General features: G+C 54.9%; 1 protein-coding gene across 1 annotated transcript in view; it reads right to left on the reverse strand.

Annotated features, from left to right (window-relative positions):
• Positions 1–5,606: 5,606 nt before the first annotated feature.
• SDC3 (syndecan 3) overlaps positions 5,607–14,274 on the reverse strand; it is a 30,714-nt gene continuing 22,046 nt past the window's right edge. The window contains exons 2-5 of the mRNA XM_084497406.1: positions 9,683–9,800; positions 8,669–9,279; positions 7,116–7,386; positions 5,607–6,586 (exon numbers count right to left, since the gene is read on the reverse strand). Of these exons, the coding sequence (XP_084353532.1) occupies positions 6,420–6,586; positions 7,116–7,386; positions 8,669–9,279; positions 9,683–9,800 (1,167 nt within the window). The 3' untranslated portion in view covers positions 5,607–6,419. The remainder of the gene's footprint in view (positions 6,587–7,115; positions 7,387–8,668; positions 9,280–9,682; positions 9,801–14,274) is intronic.

Here is a 14,274-nt window from a genome sequence, read left to right on the forward strand (position 1 = left end):
TGGTTGCCCAAAAGCCTGTGAACCAGGAAGGGGTTACTGCCCTCCACCTATCAATTTGCAAAGTGAAGCCCCGGATAGGTTATTATTCTTGGATGCTCAACTCATCATGGAGATTTATGATGGATCACTCACAGGGAGCCCATTTTACTAAAAAAAAAAAAGAAAAAAAAAAAAGAAAAACACACCACTGGGGCTCTTTGGGGTCATCCTCCCAAATCCTGGGGGGCTGCAAGGGTGCTGCGGGAAGGGAACATTTCCATACAGCTGTTGGGGAGAAAAAAAAAAAACACACAAGGAATGGGGGTATAATTAGAGCCTGTTCCAAGCCTCCAGCCCAAATACCGACACCTCCCTGTAAGCAGTTATTCCCATAGCTTGTAACAGCTGCTGGCTTAAGTCACTGCTGCTGGGTCTGGGGATGGTTTGACAGCCCGATTGGGTGGCCCTGCTGAATGTGAGATGCTTCTGGAGGCAATGAGACACCAAAAGTAGCTCCGAGGAGTGCACAGGGGCTGGGGACGATGGGGACCTGCCAGGCTCCCCAGCCCGCACTGGCAGTGGCATTGCCCTGGCTCTCAGCGTCGCTGCTGCACCCATGGAGGTCTGTCCTCTGCAACGCAAGAGAGCTGGTTAAACACAGCCAAGACTCCTTATGGAGGCCAGCACATCGCTGCCAAACCTCTCACCATGTTCGCTTCCAGGAATTGCTTTGGAAAGGAGAGTGGGACCTGAGGCCAGCAGGCGAGGATGCTTCCTTCCACCTCCTGCTCACGGAGAGGCGCGTGGCCAGAGCAGGAGAGCTGGGCATAGCAGGGGGCTCCGAGCCAGGCACCTCCAAGGACCTGGGACAGTGGGAAGACCCCAGCAGGACACCCCAAGGATGGGAAACCCTTTTGCTGTGGGCTCACCCCCAGCAGCTCCCAGTGCTCAGCCACTCGCTGGTGACAGTGGTGGCCCTTGGGGACATGATGGCCCGGCTCTCGGCAGAGCTGGGGACACCCGCAGTGCTCACAGCCCCCCTGCACCCCGGTCCGGGATCAATGGGCACTGCTGGGCTGGCTCCTGCTGCTGCTGGCTCGTCAGCAGCCCCGCAGCGTTGCCATGGAGACCTTTAATTAATTATCCACCAGCCCTCACCTGACAGCATCACACCGAGAGCGAGTGACATCTCCCTTCACCCGCAGCCCCTCGGCACGACAAAAAGCCGGGGCAGGCGGGCGGCAGCAAGAAAGCAGGCGAAGCCCTGGGCAGATAATGTTTAAATGACTTTATTTTTTGTTCTTTGTTTTTTTTTTTTTTTTCCTTTTATAAATGGGCACAGCACAGAAATAATTAAAAAAAATAGACAGTACCATTACAGTGCTAGATCCGTTGGCAAAGATTATTTTTTATAGTCTTTTTTATTATTTTTAAAGTTTTGGCCATTGAGTAAGAACAAAAACAATTAACAAACATTTTATTTTATTTTTGTTTTTAAACAGACACTATGAAGCAATTTAAGTACTAAACTCTAGAAGAGTTATGTACATACAAAAAGAAGTTCTGTTTAAGATATGTTTCCTATTAAAAATATTTACATGCATTTTTTCCCTCCCATATTCATTGAAAGGTAAAACACTCGTAGTTTTCTTCTACTGTTAAAGATTTTTCATTCTCCTATTGGGAATTTAAACCAGCTCCAAAGAAAAAGTAAAGTGGGGCTCACTTGTTAGGTTTTCCTTTTTCTTTGAATTATTTAAATCTTCTGGAAAGGGATATTTTTGGACATATATCAATGGATTTTTTTTTCATTTTTTTTTCATTTTAATTTATACAAGAATGTCTCGTGTTTATTTACAGAAGAACCGATGGGCGGTGATTTATCCTGGCAACATGGTGGTGAGCGTTAGTGAGAGATAAGCACGTGATTTTAAAAAGTTCTATCAAACTGCAATGGATACGTATTTTTTCTAAAGTCAGCATTTCTGTCAGGTTTGATTGTCGGCTGTACATTTATGACTTAGACCAGGGGGACCCAGAAAAGGGTGGTTGACGCACGTAGAGTCACTGGTACCCCTGAGGTCTTTGGAAATGCAGCGATGGAGCTGTCTGCAAGGTGTGGGGGGTTAAATCTGGGCATTGCGCGGGCGTCTCCTAGGGTGAGTATTTTTTTTAGCAAAATAATAAAAAGTTATAAAAAACCAAAGCCCAAAACTATGCGTGCTCCAGACTGAGACGTCTCTATGGAGCCGGAACGTGGGTGCGGCCGTGGAGCTGCAGGCACAGGTACGTGGGGCAAAGCAGCGCAGCCTCACCGCCCTTCCTGGGGCGTCGCTGCCCCCTCGGGCTCCGTTTCAGCTCCAGCCAGGGAAAGGGGCAGGCGGCAAAGGGCTCCTTCCCCTAGCCCTGGCAGATCCCAGGGGGCAAGATCCGGCCCTCACTGCCATAGCTGGGGTGAAGGAAGGAGCCGGGAGCACAGGGACAAATCCTGCACCCCCAGCACTCCCTCCTCCCCATGAGGTGCAGTTTGCATTGAAGCTGTGCACGCGTGCGTGCTTTGCACACACACGTATATACATATATACATATATATTAATTACATACACATATATATACATACATACACGCACGCCACACACATCCCCGCCGCCTTGAGCGCAGCCGTGACACCGGTTAATCAGACAAATATTTCAGTGGTGGAAACCCCACGTCACTTTGGGAGCTGCTGGAGCCTCCTGGAAAGCTCCAAGCCCAGAAACTGTTATAACCATGAAAAGGGTGGTAGGGAAAAAAAAATAAAAATTTGTTCTGGTTTTTAGTTGATGGGTTTGCTCCCGGCACAGGCTCCATGCTGGTGGCTCTCAGTAGAGGTTGGATAACTCTTGGGAATAGGAGCCAAGGTTTGCATGGAGCAAAGATGGGTGGTCTTTGTCACCCACCCACCAAGCAAAACAGGGTGGAAATGGGAAATTTAGAGGCAAAGCAACATGTGCCAGGTCCTGCTGCTTATTTTTGGAAGGTCCAAACACAAAGAGGTTGCAGAGGAAGGAGAGGGGTGACCCACTCCCAGGCCTGCAAAACCCACCCAGGGCTGGGTGCTGCCACCAGCTGGGGCCACCTCCGTCCCCTTGCTCTCCTAAAATTGAGAAGCTGGCACAGCAAAGGGTCTTCCTTTGGCTTTGCCATCTCACAGACACACTAAAGGCAGGGAAAAGCAGGAGGAACGTCCCTCCTCTGCACCCCAGGGCTCTTTGGGGCGTCCTCCTGCAGGCGCACAGCTGGAGGGATGAGCACGTCTGGGCACTGCCCCAGCTGTGCTCAGGGACACAGCTCCATGGGGACACGGGATTGGGGACAGGGCAGAACGGCCACAGCGGTGCCAAACCGGCCGGGCTTTGGCAAGGGGCTTATGGGCGAGATCCTCCTGTTACTGTTGGAATCAATTTCCCTAAAAACCTGCTCCATGGCCAAACCAACAGCTGCCTCCATACTCCCCCACCATGCTTCCTCGCCTCCTCCCCTGTTGTCCTGGCAGCAGGAAGCCCTCTCAAGCCCTGCAGAAGCTCCTGAATAGGGGCAGCCAAGCCCTCCCATCCGCCTCTGGCCACCCCAGCAGCAGCAGCAGGCACCTGGGGTTTGTGCATCCCCTTCACAGAGAGCTGATGGAAGCTGCAGTTTTTGGAGCTGGGCTTTCCCGCCAAAAGCAGAGATGCTGCAGCCCCTGCTGGGGAGCCAGGCAGCATGAAGGGCTCCTTTGGGGTTAGCTCCACACCAAAGCAGACCCCAAACCCCAAAGGACTCCTCCTTGAGACCATACAATTCCTTGAGCAATACAGCAACTGCGTGGAAGAAGCGGGCAATGAACTGACTTTGGTCAATTCTAATTATTGGTTTAATTGACTTCACCTTTATTTCGCCCATGGTGGTCTCCTGCTTTTAATGATGACGAGGAAGCGCTGCCCAGCCTCCTCTCCCTGCCTGCCATCCTCACTTGTGGAACTGTCACGGATTTAAGTGCCAGGATTACAACTTAACACCAGCTGAGTGAGCTGAGGTTAAGCTTGAGTGAATAAAAAATTGTATTATAGAAGTTCAGACTATTAAAGGAGAAAAAATGGAATGAAGAAGATTAGAGAAGCAGCTAAGAAAAGCAGCATTTAAAAGATTAAGCTGGGAGTTTGTTTTTTTTTTAATGCAAGCTCACAAGATTAAGTCCATGTTATTCCAATAGATGGTGATTTGGGGTGGCCGTGATAATTGCCATGCCCAGCTCACGATGCCAAGAAGCTTGATCCTGCCACGCACCAAGAGCTGGGGCCCTTCACGTGATCCCAATGGGACCAGACACACACAGCCATCAAACTCTCCCCTTCCAGCAGCTCAGAGAAAGCAGCCTTGGAGCAGGCACCAGCCTTCCTCAGCCACATGGTCCCCTTTCAGAGCATCCTCATCCTCATGCTGGCACTCACGCTGCCTCTGGGCGCATATACACACATGTACACCACCCTCTGCCTTTCAGCATCACCATCCCAGGCATCCAACAGGACAGTCTTCCCCAAACTCAACCAAAAGAATGACAGTTTTGAGGCTGACATCTCCAGATTTGGCATTATTAAAGCTGGCCTGTGCACAGGGACTCTGCTACCTACCCTGAAATCAGTCCAGGTTGGTGTTTGGAGCTCAGGGACCGAACGCCAACACCAAACCTCAGCTCGGCACAATCACAAAGTCCCTCCCAGCCATCAGATGCAGTGCAACGAAAATTTACAGGGATTTCATTTCATATATATATATAACTGTGTATGTATGTGAGTGTATATATATATATATATATATAAAATATATGCGTTTGGCCCGTCAAATTCGTAACATGACAAGAAGCTCTGCTGTCTTGAAGCCTCCACCAGGGTGATAAATCCCTCTATGCCCTGAGGGGGACCAAGCATCTCTGTGTCTGTGCGGTTTAATTCTTGGTGCAACAGAGCCAAAGTAACCTTTTTTTTGTTATTTCCCAATTTAAATTGCTCTAAGGGTGAAGCCAAGGTCTCCACAGGACACCACTGAGATCGCAACCATCATTAAAACCAAGAGCCTTGACTGCACGGCGAGCAGTGCTTCAGCTAATTAAAAGCCAACTAATTGAAATATCTAATTGACTTTTCTGTGCAGAGGGCTTGCTCCAAAACCCAGCCTTTCTCGAAGGCATGGCTGGGGGGTCTGGATCAGGCCCTGCTGCTCTGCGCCCCGGGGACCATCGGAAGGGAAACCACTGCTCGGTGATGGTGGCTCCCAGCGTCTGCTGCCGGGCACCCCGAGCTGAGCCCCGGCCCTGTGGCTGGTGCTGGGAGTTTGGCAACAACAAATGGAACAGAAACGCTCGGCGCTGGGGCTCGCCGAAGCAGAGCAGCAGCTGAGCTGCCCCGCTTTGAGCCACCGCTCTGCCCCGCCTGGTGCAGACCCCCTGCGATTTATTGCCTCTGGTTCTTCCTTGCTGCTGTGTCTCACAGCTGGCTGAGCTGTGTTAGGCATCGCCCCTGCACGAACAGCTTCTTCGCTTCCCCTTTTCCTCCCTGCCAGGCCCCCACCGAGCGCCATCCCGTGCCATCTGAAAACCAGAGCCGCTGGTGGGGCTGCGCAAGCTGAGTTTTATTGGTCACAGTGAGAACCCAGCAAAAGCACGGTCCCTTCTCCAGCCACCCAAAATCATGGTCCCTTCTCCACCACACCCCTCCACCACCGACACCATGGAGCCACCAGCTCTCCAGCCGTGCTTGGTGCTCTCAAGGAGGGTGGCGGTGGCCAGGGCGGTGCCGCACGAGGCACCCAAAGGTGGCTCCTTGGTGCTCGAAGAGGCGAGCTGGCTCCATTGCTCCTCCTGTACTGGCCGTGGTGGTGTTCATTTTGTCTTCCCCCACTCCAAGAGCAAAGCCCGGGGCTGCAGGTATTCCGGCCCCTTGTGCTTTTTTCAAGGTTTGAAGCATATCTGAGAGTCGCATCCTCTTGTCAAACAGAAGCAGGGAGCAAGGTAACTCCTGCAAAGCAACCAGTCCCACTGAAAAAATAATAAAAAATAATAATAAAAAAAAAAAAGAGAGAGAGAGAGAGAGGGGGAAATAAACCTCCCTCCTTTCCAACAGGAAAAAAAAAAAAGATAAATCCAAACCAACCCCCCTGCGCCCCAGGGCTGGTACAAGGTGTCCAGATCCCAGAGTCCGATGTGGTGGTGGGAAAAGCCCTGTGAGCTCCAGCCGCCGTCCGCAAAGCGGCACGTCCCTCATGCCGAAGATGCGGTTTCTCCTTTTGCATTTTTTTTTTTTGCTTTTTAAATTCACAGTCTGATCCAAAAGAGAGAGAGAGAGAAAGAGAGAGACGGGATGGAGGAGAGGAGAAGGGAGAGTTTGGAGCAGGAAGGGGAGCGCGAGGCACGCCAGGCTCTTGTCCTACGCGTAAAACTCCTCCTGCTTGTCCGGCTTCTGGTAGGTGACGTTGGCTTGCTTGGGTTCCTCCAGTGTGTAGCTGCCCTCGTCCTTCTTCTTCATCCGGTAGATGAGCAGCATGACGAGGAAGGCAGCGAAGAGGGCTCCCACCACGCCGCCCACGATCACCGCTGCAACAGAAAGGTGGAACAGCCATCAGAGGTGGAACCCGGCCCAACACGCAGAGCAAACAATTGGGGAACCCTGCTGGATGCTTGCCGCGTGCTTTGGGAGATGAATCCATGCTTAAACCTAAAGTGAAGGTGTTGGCCTCATGCAACAGCGTGATTCAAGGAGCTGAAACAGTTTCGTGATGTTGATGGATGGGCAGGACCCAAAGGACCAAGGCACCTCTGTCCTCTCTTGTGGTCAGGGTGGCCGGTGGCATTCAGCCATCACCATAGGACATCTTTTCCCTAAAACACCCTATTTCTTCCCATAAAATTCCTCCTAGCAAACACAAACTGTGCACAGCTCTGTGCTCTCCCTGCAAGGACGGGAAGACCCCAGGGAGCCCCCAGTACAGGCACTTGAAGTGTCTACTTCGGCGGGTGACAGGGGGTTATCCCAGGCTCAGCACCTCCCCAGCACCCTGCTGACGACCAAGCCCTCTCCTGGGGGCTGTCCATCCCCCCACCAGCCCACCACCTCTGCTCTCACCTATCAACACCTCCTTCCTCTCCAGGATGTTCTTCTGGGGGAGCTGAGCGGCCGAGCTGCCCGACTCTATCGTGTTGTCGATGAGCCCCGGCTCCGCGTTCCTGCCCGGCCCTGGTGCCGATGGCGGTGTCACCACGGCCACCACCTCGTTGCCCAGCTCGGGACGAGTTGTATCCTCCTCCTCCCGGATCTCGAAGTCCCCACTGGGGCCACTGCTGACCGGGACTTCCAGGTCGCTGTCGAGGACCGTTGACACCTCCCCTGGCTCCACCTGGGAGAAAGGACAAGGTGGAGCAGCGGACAAGGACCTAGGGGTGGTTCCTGCCTCCAGCAGCACCAATGTGGCTAGAGGAAGGACACCAAAACACCGATGATCAGGTGGCATGGGGGATAGCCCTTTGCCGTGCCGTTGCAGTAGGTGGTTGGATTGCAGAGAGCACCACAGCCCCACAGCTTGGCATTCACCAAAAAGGCTGAGCCCACCTGGGCTGACACCATTCTGGCCTGCCCCCACCCAGGTGCCCAGCTCTCTCCTCTGGCTTCCTCCAGAGACCAAAGGAGAGTCGGGGGGGGCCAAGTCCCAGACCCTTGCTTGGGCTCTGTCCCCAGCACAGACCAAGAGCTGGCTGCAACATCTCAGACGCCTCCTTGAAAGGCAGGAGGTGGTGCAAGGCTTCGTGTTACAGCACCACAGCAAGGCTGAAGATAGGATGCCATCAGATGAGCCCCCCAAGCCCCAGGGATCCCCTCCCTCTCCTTCTCTCCCTTCATCCTGCTCTCACGTCTCCCTCAGACCACTACAAATGCAGACGAGCAAAGAGCTCCTTGGGGATGAAGCTGGGGTGGGCGAGACGGGGCCCTCTCCGTGTCACACTGCCCCTGGCATGAGCGCACAGCTCGCTGCTTCCACAGGCACGCGGTTTTGTGACAGAGATTAATTGAAGGTCAGCAGGAGCCCGGAGCACTACACACATATATACGTACCCAGAAAAGAGGGACTAGTTTAGACAAATCACTCCACCTCTCAGTCAAAGCGGTTTTCAAAGGGCCCCTCAGGGGCTCTGAACGAGAGATGGAGCAGTGGATTAAATCCCCAGCTCAGGACCCCCGGCGGGCTGGAAATGCTCCATCACGCAGTAATTGCAGAGCATTTGGGACTCCCAGCGCCAGGCTGCAAGCCGGGCTGCAGTATGATGAGCTCAGCAAGTGTGTCCAGAGGAAAGCCCCTCTCTGCCCCTAAACCCCAGAGGAAAGCCCCCAACCTCCGGCCCTGCTCCCCCTCCTGCTTCCTGGCGAAGACGCTCTGGAGCAGCAGTCCCCCATCAGCCCCATCACTGCTCGTGCAGGAGCTGCCCCCACCCTCTCATCTCCCCTTTCCATCTCCCCAGATGTTCAACTCTCTGCAGAGCTGGGAAGACCCCCAACCCGGCTTGACCTCCTGCTGAGCTGCTGGCTCAGGATGGAGCAACCCCAAAAGCTGCCCGTCACCATCGCTTGGCTTCAAATGTGGTCCATGGGCCCTTCACCAGGCAAAAAGGGCTCCAGGCTCCTACCTGGGGGGCTTCTGTGGGTGGCAGCGTGGTGGGGCTGGAAGGCAAGGCAGTGCTTTTTTCCGTGAGGTCTGCAGTCCTGGAGGTGCTTGGTTTTGGCAGGGACCTGGGCTTGGCCGTGCTGGAGGGGACAAGCTGTGTCGTGGCCACCTCCGTCGGCGTGCTGGTTTCGAGGACGGACGTGGTGGGCGTCTCCAGGGTGGTGGCCCTCGTGGTGGCCGCCTTGGTGACAAAGGGGGGCAGGAACCTCCGGACGGTGGTGGGCTTGGCAGTGGCCACGGTGGTGGTGCTGGTGGTGGTGGTGGTGGTGGCCGCAGTGGTGGTGGTGGCAGCTGTGGTGGTGGTGGTGGTGGTGGTGCTGGGGGCCTCACTGGCAGTGGTGCTGGTGGTGGTGGCCTTCCAGCTGGGGATCACCGGTGCCTCCGTCACCCTGGGGATATACGAGGTGCCGGTGGTCTGCTCGGGGACGGTGTCCTCGGTGGGGGACGTTTCAAAGGGGGTAGCCACGGGCTGCACCGCGGTGACAGGCAGCGTGGCTGCCGTGGTGGGGAGCGTGACAGACGTGTCCGTGGTGAGGCTGACGGCTGTCTCCAGCCCCGACTCCTGCTCGAAGTCTGAAAGGGGGGAGAAGAGCAAAGGGTGAGGCAGGCGCTTCCCAGGACTGACATCCACGTGGCCTCAGCACCCAAAAACCAGGGGGCATGGACCCGTTGTGGGTTCAGGAGGAACCAAGGGCTGCAAATTCCCAGGTGCTGAACAAAGCCCCCCTCTGTGTTCAATGAAACCCCTAAAGCACCAGCACAGGCTATCAGGGGAGGGCTAATCCTGCCTGGTAGGGCTGGAGACCTAAATGGGAAATGGAGTCACTCAAGCCCAACTTTTGGGGCCATTTCCTTTTGCTTTGGGCCAGGAGAGGGCAGAAAGGCTGCTCTGGAGAGGGGCAAGGGGCAATCCACCCCCCCAGCACCCAGGGCCAGGCTCCCCATGGCCCAGCACCCTTCCCCAGGAGCTACTCACAGCCCGAGCCAGAGCCCGAGTAGACATCATCCAGTTCGTCGTCCCCAAAGGGGTCGTCATCCCCGGAGCCCTCCAGGTCCACCGGCCTCTCGTAGTTCTCATTGCGCCAGCGCTGAGCCTGCAAACAAGCAGGGAGAGCTGTGTTAGCTGGCCCCAACGGGGACAAGGGGGTCACCGAAGTTAGGCTAGGTCCTGCATGGCCCCCCTGGGGTGGGTTACATGCGACAGGACGGGGACAGCAAGGCCAAGAGAGCGGGACTGCAGGCAGTGCTCTCCGGCTGAGCTGCCCAGAAATGTTTTTTTTTCCCCCCAAATAATTCTCTGTTACAAATCTTTCAGACAAGCTGACATTTTGTGGCAAGTTCACATTGGCACTGATAACATTTCCCATGGAAACGAGCCCTCTGGAAAAGGGGAAATATATGATTTTGGAAACTGTTAGAGAACACATTATTTTAGTTCTCCAGCTCGGTATTGTTCTGTTTTAAACGATTCTCACTTAATTCCTGGCTTAGGTGTGACAGCAACGCGTGCTATCAGCTCAGAAAGTCACAGTATGAAACAATGTCAGACTTCAGATATTCCACGGCTGCTAAAACTTGAAGAGCCCTTGCTAGTAGGGCTCTTCAGCATCTTGTTTTGCAGATCAAAGTGTCTGCTGTTTGTGTTGCAAGGAAGCAGTTTGACACTTCATTACAACCCAAACAAGGAGGCTTTGATCTGTGAGATAGCATCAGATGTTTCAAGATGTAAGGAGCCAGGTTAGTGCTTAAATGTAAAACAAGGGGGTAGAAGGGTCCCCCCTCCGTTCCTACAGGGTTTTACCTCTTGACAACCACTTCGAGTTTCTTTGTTCCCATTCCAGATTGGAACAAAAATGAAGTTTGAGATGTCAAAAGGTCTCATGAGAGAGAAATGTGGGGCTTGGCTCAAGCTTTGCCCCCACGTCCCTTCCCCTGGCACCCATCAGCTCGAATAGAGAAGCCCCAGCTGCCATGGGGGAAATCGAGGTGTCATTGAGGGGTGACAAGTGACATGAGCTCCAACAGCTTCGCAGTTCTTTGCTCTGACCCGTGGAGGACCAAGCTCCAGATGCCGGAGAGGAGATGGTAAAAGCGGGGCAAAACTGCTGCTCCAAGGACTGGTGCAAATGGCTTTGCTAAATAAGCAATGTCTGACCTATAAACCCGTGCCTGACCCCACAAGGACAAAACTGCCTGTGTCTCGCTCTGGTTCCCACACGGAGCACTCGGGTTGGGATCGAAGTGTGGACGTCCCGCAGAACCTCGCATCCACTGGCCTGGTGGTGGAAGCTTTGTGCGTGCCAGAGGGGTTTTATGAGCCAGGTCTTGTAGTCAGGGCTGCGAGGGAGCAGCCTGCCTCTTCCACAGGTGGGATTTCCCTTTCCTTTTTCCAGCCCATCCACTGTGACCAGCGTGGAAAAGCCAAGGAAGACCAGGAGATCACAGGGGACAACACAGGGGCTGGTTCTGTGTCTTCTGAAGACTGATCTGCTGCAAACACAGCACAGGAGGGCCTTGGGAGGCACTGGGGGTTCTATTACTGCCCCCCAGGCATCCATAAATTATGGGAAAGGCCACCAAAATTGATGGGAGGGCAAGGAAAAATTGCAGGGTTTGGGAGTCGGGAGAAGGAACATTTGGAGCTGCTTTTTTTTGCCGTTTGATTTCTGTGCTTGTTGGATACGGCATGGTCAGACATCAAAGCTTTCCAAAGAAGACAGAGATGCCCAGAAATTTGCATCTGTCTTCTTTTATGACTTTTTAAAATAAATGAGGACTAATCCTGTCATTTAATCCCAGACCTTCAGCCAGTTTTTATTCTAAAAACATCAAGGCTCCCCAAGAAACAAGGAGCTCGTAGCACAGGCGCTCCCCAGCCACCCCTCAGCCCTGCCGGCCGATCTGGGCGAGCTCCCCGAAGGTCACATTCTCTCTGCTCGACCTGCAGAGCCTCGCCGTAATGGGAGCCACATGGCCCAGCTCTGCTGAGCTCCCTTAAATTGGAACCAGACGAGGCAGCTCCAGCCATCGGCTCCCCGGCTCCCCGTGCTTGGATGGGGAAAGGAAAAGGCAAAAAGCATGGACCCAGCATGCCCCCACCTGTCCTTCCATCCATCCATCCATCCATCCATCCATCCATCCATCCATCCATCCATCCATCCATCCATCCATCCATCCCATGGGAAAGGAGAGGCTTGGCGTGTGCCCTGGCCGTATTTTGCCCAGGAGAAGAGGCAGGAGCAATGCAGCGTGCCACCACCCTGCTGCAAAGAACCAAAGCCAGCCGAACTTTGGGTTGGGAACATCAAATCAAAGCAACTCTGGCAGCTGCGGGTGCTGTTTGCAGACTGGGCTTGGTCCTGGCGGCCCCACGGTGACAAATCAGTGGGGATGTCCTGGAGATGATGGAAATCACTGCACATCGCCTGGGCCTGGGTAAAGAGGGCAGCTGGGCAAAGAATGCCTGCAGCTGATCGCAGCACTCAGCGCAGCTGAGCCCCCTACACCCCACGGTGACAGAGACAAATTACCCCTCGGCTGTGGGATGAGCCATGCTGTGCCAGGGCATGCCTGGTGCTTTCCCCGCTCCCCATGGCAAAGGCAATGGCCAGTTTACTTCCAGCTGCCTAAAACTCCTGCCTGCCTGGCACACGTGGGAATTTCCCAGCCCCAAACCCAAAAGCAGAGCTTGCCATGGGAGCAACCTCACTGCACTTTGCTCAGACAGCAGCCGAGCCCACAGAGCAGGATCTGGAATGGGCGAAGGGCAGGGATGCTCCAGCTTCGGGATCTGAAAACCCTGGGGCAGGGAGGCAAAAGGCTGGCCCTGCCACGAGGACACCTCCAGGTGTTCCTGGTATAGAGGGGGAGGTTCTGGGGACGTGGTTGTTCCCCCAAAGCCACACACACACCTCTTCATGCCCACCATTCCCCTTCCCTTACATAAAGCCCCTCCCGGCCTGAGCTGCCCCCTCTGCAGCGCTGACGCCATCGGTCAGGCTCATGCAATAAATCTTGGGGCCAGGCGGTGTTTATTTGGATTTACTGCTGCTTAGACTGTTAATGCTCTGCGTGCCCCAGCCCCCCCGGCATCGAGGGGGGACACAGCTGGGGGGAGCGCCGATTCCCCAGCTCACAGAGGATGAGGGCTCCCAGCCTGCTGCTCAGCAGGGATGCAGCTGGCTGGATTTGTCCTGAGGAAGAAACTTCAGCCAGGCTTTATTGCTGGTGCTCAGAGTAATGCTGGGGGGCCGGCTGGCAGCACCCCTGGGTGTGCTGAGGAGACACAGGGATGTCCCCATGGTGGGAAAGGCACCCCCGGGCTGCGATGCTACCTGAGGTCTACAGCACGCCAGGATGGGGTGTACGACTGCCTGGCAAGCCTGCTGGTGGCTGGGCATCGTGCAAGCTGCATCCGAACCCTAAAACATCAATTTAGGGATGGGGATATGCGCACAGCCAGCTCGAGCCAGGGGCCAGGAGCTCCCATCCCTGCAACTCCAACTTCTCAGGCCTCATGTCCCTTGGCAGGGGGCTCACCAACCAGCTCAGCCCTGCTTTCCTGGGGCCCTGCTGTCCCTTTGGCAAGGTCTGGGGCTGTGGGAGGTGGAAAGGAATGGAAAGGTTTCACCGTGCCCTGCAAAGCGCCAGCTCCACCCTGTCCCACCAGTGCCACCACCCCGCAGCTCAGCCCACGCACTGGTCAGCTGAAACCACCCCAAATCAGTGCCAGGCACACAGGATTCCTACATCGCCAGCTCAGAACACGGAGATTGGTAAGGGAGACATCTCCCCCTGCCCCCTGAGCCCAGGGGACCCTTCTGCTCCCGCAGCCCCCCACGGGCACACGCTGATGCTGACCCAGCCGCGTGCTGTCCCCTCGATGCCTCCACACTGGGGCTTGGCTGGGCCAGCTGGGATGCGCAGCCAAGGGGCAGCAGCAGCAGAAATCACGGCCAAGTCCAGCGCTAAGAGCCTTGGAAAGTGAGCGAAAGCTCCAGCCCTTTGGCCTGGCCCCATCAGAGCTGAGCTGGGGATTAGAGAAGCTTCGGTCCCTCTGCGGTGTCTGTGCACAGCAAACCCCCAAGCACCCCATCCTCTCCCTTTATCAAGGTGCGTTTATCATGGTTTTCCACACAGAAAAATGTAAAGATGGGGAAGAGGGTCCCCATGGTACACTCAACCCTCTCCATGCACGGCAGCGCTGGGTGCTTTGCTGGGGAAACCATGGCATGGAGGGGACCTGTCACCTCCTGCAGATGGCCACAGAGCTCCCCACATCTCAGAACATGTCCTGGGGAACCAGGATGGCTGGTTCGAGTCCTCCTAAATCCCCCACACAAACTCCTATGCACACCCTGCTGCATTCCCACTCCATTGTGGGGTTTTGGGGGAGCCGGACCCTCACCCCAAATGCTCCCCCAAAAAGTGCTGCCGTGGCAGAAGCGAGCTTTGCCACTCAACATCTTGCAGTCACACCGGGAGGAAGGAAACATAAATCAATCCATCTCTAACGGCAGGGAAAGGCTGGCGAGCCTCCTCGGGATGCTCTCGGGTCCTTCTCCGGTA

The sequence above is a fragment of the Aythya ferina genome (genome assembly GCF_964211825.1).
Source record: "Aythya ferina genome assembly, chromosome: 24".
Lineage (NCBI taxonomy): Eukaryota > Metazoa > Chordata > Aves > Anseriformes > Anatidae > Aythya > Aythya ferina.